Source organism: Ischnura elegans, chromosome 4 (assembly GCF_921293095.1).
Source record: "Ischnura elegans chromosome 4, ioIscEleg1.1, whole genome shotgun sequence".
Lineage (NCBI taxonomy): Eukaryota > Metazoa > Arthropoda > Insecta > Odonata > Coenagrionidae > Ischnura > Ischnura elegans.
This window is the reverse complement of record NC_060249.1, coordinates 137,253,004-137,259,154: the sequence shown is the minus strand read 5'-3', so window position 1 is coordinate 137,259,154 and position 6,151 is coordinate 137,253,004. Positions and strand designations below refer to the sequence as shown.

The 6,151-nt window shown below is 36.9% G+C and overlaps 1 protein-coding gene across 17 annotated transcripts in view; it reads left to right on the top strand.

Annotated features, from left to right (window-relative positions):
- Positions 1-3,052: 3,052 nt before the first annotated feature.
- LOC124158098 (Golgi reassembly-stacking protein 1-like) overlaps positions 3,053-6,151 on the top strand; it is a 90,063-nt gene continuing 86,964 nt past the window's right edge. For 5 of the 17 annotated variants that reach the window (XR_006864725.1, XR_006864724.1, XR_006864722.1 and 2 more), the window contains exons 1-2: positions 3,053-3,148; positions 3,329-3,422. Coding sequence is in view for 6 of the 17 variants with exons in the window: in XM_046533282.1 (XP_046389238.1) it covers positions 3,420-3,422 (3 nt within the window). In the remaining 11 variants the exon portion in view is untranslated. Of the gene's footprint in view, positions 3,229-3,328; positions 3,423-4,313; positions 4,365-5,539; positions 5,653-6,151 lie in introns of all 17 variants that reach the window. The other 12 variants (XM_046533279.1, XM_046533278.1, XM_046533281.1 and 9 more) reach the window with 6 other exon arrangements.

Genomic DNA, 6,151 nt, shown 5'->3' with positions numbered 1-6,151 from the left:
TCCAGGGGGGGCCGGGCCTCCTAAATATGACAGTGCTTGAATGTAGCGGAGTCTAAAACGAAAAAGTCAGGGGGGCCATAACCCCCCCCCCCCCCCCGAAATTTTAAGGGGGAATACGACCCCTTCTGTGGGGCCAGGACGCCTCCAGATACAGCCGTGCTTGAAAGTAACAAAATCTACATAAAAAATTAGGGGGGTCACCATACCCCCCCAGAATTTTCATAGGCGGCCGCGTCCCCTGAGCCTCCCTAGCCACTCCGATGTCGCAGACATTCTTTAACATAACTAAAATTATAACAGAGATCTAAGGGGGTCTAACCCCCCAGATTTTCTAACGAGACTACGGTCCTCCCGGGGGGGACAGAACCCCCTAACCTTCACTGTGCTTGAATATAAATAAGTTTATTAAAAGCTAGGGGGTCCATAACAACCCCCCCCCCCCGAAATTTTTTGGGGAACTACGACCCTTTCGATCCTGATTGTATAAACAGCTAAGGGGGGTACCGGCTCCCCCCTGAATTTTCAATATTCATATTTGTATTATTGAATTTGGTCACATGGCAGGCATGCTTTCGCAAACTAATATAATATTTCATGTACTTCATATCCATTTAACTTCCGCAATAGCTACTCCAACGCCTTGGTTATTTTCCTCGGGTTATTTTGCAATAACCGTAGAATAACCAAGTACTCGTTACAGTTTTTACTAGTTGATATGCACTGAAAAAACCTATACCTGTGACCTGCCATAACCGCCTGCCATCGGTTATGCCAACGAGTACTCGTCGCATAGGTTTTAACCGGCCACTAGGTTTTTCCATTGATGAAAACCTTCCCACAGCGATAGGTTTCCCCAACGAGTACTCCCTCATCCGGTTTTTTCTCTCCCGCCTGCCACCGGTTATGCCAACGAGTACTCGTGGCCTAGGTTTTAACCGGCCACTAGGTTTTTCCATTGATAAAAACCTTCCCACAGCGATAGGTTTCCCCAACGAGTACTCCCTCATCCGGTTTTTTCTCTCCCGCCTGCCATCGGTTATGCCAACGAGTACTCGTGGCCTAGGTTTTAACCGGCCACTAGGTTTTTTTTGCATCAAAAAATACCGGTTTTAATGTTCTCTGTGGCCGGTAGAGGCGCAGGAAAACCTTATCCAGTGGCAGCGGCAAAAGTGCTGGTAGTTCCAACGGTTCGCGAGAGAGTGCGGGAATCAGGGGTCAAATTATTTTTCTTAGGTTATTTTTCCGTTATGCCAAAAAAAACCGAGTACTCAGGTTAACCGGCGTCGAAAAATAACCGGTTTTTACTCGGTTAACCTTTTGAAAAAACCGGTTATAAATAAAACCGGTTATTTTTGCCCATCCCTAGTGGACGAAACATTTTATCAGTGTGTGACTTGAGTGAGTTGATAAAAATGTTGAAGGCATAAAAACATCATATGTTTCCAGTGATGATGTAGAGATTTGGAAACAAAAATTGAACATGCAGTTTTAAAACTCTAAAACAATTAAGGGACAAGACCTCCTCACTAAAACATTTCAATCAGTGAAAATGAGTAACAATTCAGTGGACGTTCTCTGCCCAAGTTCAGAGTGCCAAGAAAAGTTGATTTAATAAAAAGATAAATAAAAGCATGTGCCAAGAACATTATTAAAAACCGTGGAACTTATGTCACCACGGTATATAAAAGCAGATGGTACATTGGCTGTGTAATTCAAACAGTTGAGGATGCTTACCATCAGGCTTAAGAGGTTAGAGGTATGTACTTATCCTTCAAATAGGTACATATTCAACCAGTTTTTGCCTAATTGCAAATATCTAGTAAATCCATATATTTGCTAAAATGTTTCCATTTTATACTATTTGGAAATTAAAAATAGATTACCAGCTAAATTTAAAGAATGGTAGGGGTTTACAGGAACTTTGATACTCAAATACAACTCCCCTTTTGGGGGATGCCCTGAAACATAAGTGCTGTAGCCCGCCATTTTACAACCATCATTAAAATAAATCATAGAAGCACTATCCATCATGGGAGCAACTTCAGGTTTAATTTTCCTGAAAGAGGGAGTATAGTGCAAGTTATATTAAAAAACTCAGTCACCTAATTGGTGTCCTTTTTTGTTATTAGAAGTTGAAAAAGTGGCATTTTTCAGCAAAAAACATTAGCGGAATGATGATTTTCATAAGATTTATTAACAAATAAATCCAAAATTACCCAAAACCTCACTCTATATTAAAGTTGGTGGTCTTTACCATGCTTACAGAGATTTTTATGGCTTTCATTTGATATATGTGATTTTTACAAGTATTTGAAAATGTCACTTTTTTGACGAAATTTGTCAAAAGTGCAATTTTTGAACATTTATAGAAAAAAAGTTTTCAAGTGAAAATCGTTGTGATAGGATTTTTTTAAACTATAGCAGCATGTTTATATCCTCTAAAATTTTTACTAGCTTCACTCATTTGGTTTAGGTTGTACAGGTGCACAAATATGGTAGTTTTGAATAATTTGACTGGTGTGCAGAATTTGTGTGTGCCTCATTGACTTCAAACACTCATATCTTGGAAAATACTTGCAATGGGTCTTTAATATTTTGGATTTTTCTTAACTAAGGTTGAAACTAACAACAGGGGAAAAATTATCAAAATCTGAGATGGTGAGTGTGGGACCCCCCAAAAATTGGTTGAGTTGACATGGAATGACCCTATAGCGTATGGTGTTACGGCTATTTATAATTTGGAATTAGAACTGCGATTTTAATGGCTTCTTACCAGCCGCAGGTTTGATCCTTTTGTATTCACCTGATCCATTACCCAATTGGTAAAACGTTAAATAATATTTCATAAAGAAAACAAAGCGTAAATAATTGCAGAAGATCATATGTGGCGTAAATAATAAATATTAATTACCCTGTTGAAATGAGAAGACTCCTCAATTAATTGATCACATTTGTGATGAAGAGTTGATGGATTTCGATCAAAAACATTAGTAATACTGGCATTTTTAATTGATACTATGGTTTAAAAGCCGTCGATAATTGCGCCTTCACAGAAACAACAGCATCGAGTGCTGCGCATTATTATTCCGTGAAGGCGGGAAGGCAGTGAAAGCATTTGTTGTCAACGAGAGGAATGCTGAATATTCACGTAAGGTTTATTTTCACTATGCCAGTTTATTTTTCGCAATGGTTTAAATCGTATAACTGTTAAATGAGTTCTAAATTGCAGTGGGTATATTCGAATGATTCAAATATGGTGTTGAAATAATGTGATATAGTAGTGTCTGTTTAATTTTGATGGTAAACGTTTCTTTTTTCTGTCATACAGCCGTGGTGTCGATTCAATTTTTAAATCAGTGGTTTTCCAAGAAAAATATTGCTGAAATTGCAGCTATCCTCTGAATTCCCTTATTAGGCACATGGTAAGTACGTACTTAAATCGAAAGACATCTTTTCATCTCTGGTGGTAACTTTTTTAATCTCTAGTTAAACTTGGCAGTATTTAATCATCTATCCGATTGTTATACTAAAAAAATACTCTAATGATAAGACTACGACGGCATTATGGTTCCTTACACCACTTGGAGTCACCGTATACACTTAATGTTTATGTGGCTCCGTAGCTGAGTAGGATTACTTCACGCAAATTTGATGCACTGAAGTTATGGGGGGGATTCGAACCTGAGCCAATTGTATTTTTTTTATTTTGTGAAAGGTCAATTGATAACATCAACACAATAGTTTACTCAATAAAAAAATTACCACCAAATTTTTTAAGCGACTAATTTTTTTTTAAATAATGACTCAATCTGCCTTAATACATTTATTTCTAAACAAACTTATTCAAAGAGTGGAAATAAGCAGGGGAAGTGGCAGAGGTTGTAATTTGTCCTTGCTACTGTCGAATTTCCATTGATAAAAATCTGTACTCATATTGTGGACAATACTCAATAAATAGCCAGATACACTCGTGTGAAATCAGAATGATAGCCGTAGATCATGATGTTTGAAACTCTATCGATAACACTGATCAACCAAAAAATAATTTTTCCTATTCTAGCCATATGTTTTGCTAATCCTCTGGTATTTTTCGGGCTGATTCCGAAACTGGGCCCAGATGTTTTCTATCGCATTGAGTTTTTTTAGGGCAATCGGATTCAAAGGAGTTTAAGTAAATAAATAAAATAATGTGAAAAATGGGTACTCACTCGTAATTTTCTCGCATATTTAGCTTCTGACGAATCCCTTTTCAGTGTCCACCGCTAATCTGATAATATGTTTCTGAACTTTTCATGGTGCTGTTCGTGCATCAGTGAAATATTCTGGTGGAAACACATATCGTGTTGAGCACTAACGGCGCCAAGGTATGTAGGATGTTTAGCCATTGTGGTGATATTTAGCCATTCTCTCTCCTAGAAAACCTTCAAATGCATTTTTGAATGACTTCCACGAATTTTTTTTGTTGAACTCTTTTTGTCAAAATTCCGAATTCTTCAGCACTTCTTCAAAAAAAAATCTGTGGCCCAATAAAAAAATCCTTCTATTATCTGTTTTTCACTGATTTTTTGGACATTTGTTTCAAATATGTAAAACCTGCACCATTTTTACACATATCTTTTACTAAATTTTTAAAAATCCCTAATTTAATACTTAGAGGTAGCAAAATAATGTTTTTAGGATCGTAAAAAGATGAAAAGGACATTTTTGAATCCAGTGACGAGTGCTTAAGTTATAGCCAATCTTTTTTCAAGCAATGATTTTTTCTGTCTCTGCTATCCCAATCGTGGAAGAAGCAATAATATTTTGGTGCAGTGAAACTGTATGCCTAGTAAAATGCAGCTACTTCTAATTTTCCACAAATTTTGGGTACTGAAAAATTTACTGCCTATTCTAGTAAGATTCTTTTATGTCGGTTCCATGAGCTAATGCTTTGGAGGGAAGTTCAATTCCATTATGTTAAAAAACAGCCTTTAAATGACGTTAAAGGAATCAATGAACTGAATGATCATCTGTGTTATATTCAAAACTAAGAGTACCCATAACAGAGAGAACATCATTGCAAAACTTAACTTTTGTTATCATGAGAAAAAATTTTTGAATTCGTCATTGAGAGGTGGATGCATAGAAAGTTTTGTATTTGGATCCAGCAAATTCCAACCCATCAATTGTGATCTTAAGATTTCTCTCTGCTTTTTAGACAAATTTAAGTTGCGCAATAGATCACTTAAATACTCTTTTGTCATAAAATGAGGTGTATCAGAAATGTTTGGTCCAAAAATTGGGTCTTTCGAGTTTTCGAATCCATAATTCTCAGATACTTTCTGAATATTCGCTAAGATCAACATTTTGTGTGGTTCCACCACTGGTAAATTTTTCAAGTGTGGGGTTGATTCTAGGTTGTTTGGATCTTTTACAGTGCGTTTTGACTGTGGTGTTATTCCTTTAATTTCTGTTTCACAAAAATAGATTTCAGAAATATGATCCTTAGCTTCCCGTCGAATCATGAGGACGGAAAAATTCATATGACATTTTCCATCAGTCCAACCAGTGAGAAGCCTTTCACACCTGCTACATATCGCAGAAGACTCCGATCCTGTATCCAGGTCACCCAACGGACAGTCATAATAAAGTCTAAAACACTGTCTCAAAAAGGTAATATTCCTCCTTTTAGCCTTCAAAGTAATTTCACCGCACACGTAGTAAAAGTAATCGTGGTAGTTCACGCACTGTTTAGGCCCATTCCCCCTTTTAAAAATGTCTGCCAAAAAAGTATGGCTTGTAAATTTTTTCAAATGGTGTTTTGTGATTGTCTACTTGTAGGGAACCAATGAAAAAAATTCAGGATAATTAAAAATGCTGAACAACATGGCCTTGGTGATTTGAAACGGACTGACCCCATGATGAAAGCTAAGACATTTCATAAAGATTACAATGTAATAAGCTGACATTTCCTGCGAGCAACAAATTTCTAAAACCGTCTGCAGATGAAAAACACACGTCTTTACGCGCCGACAGTCACATACTTATTTGGAGTGGAAGCTGATTATGCATTGCATCAAAAAAAATGATAGGTTACTGCAAGTTTAATTATATATTTTGTTGGGACAGGAAGGCATGCTCTCGTAGGACAACATGTTATGACAGGAAATTA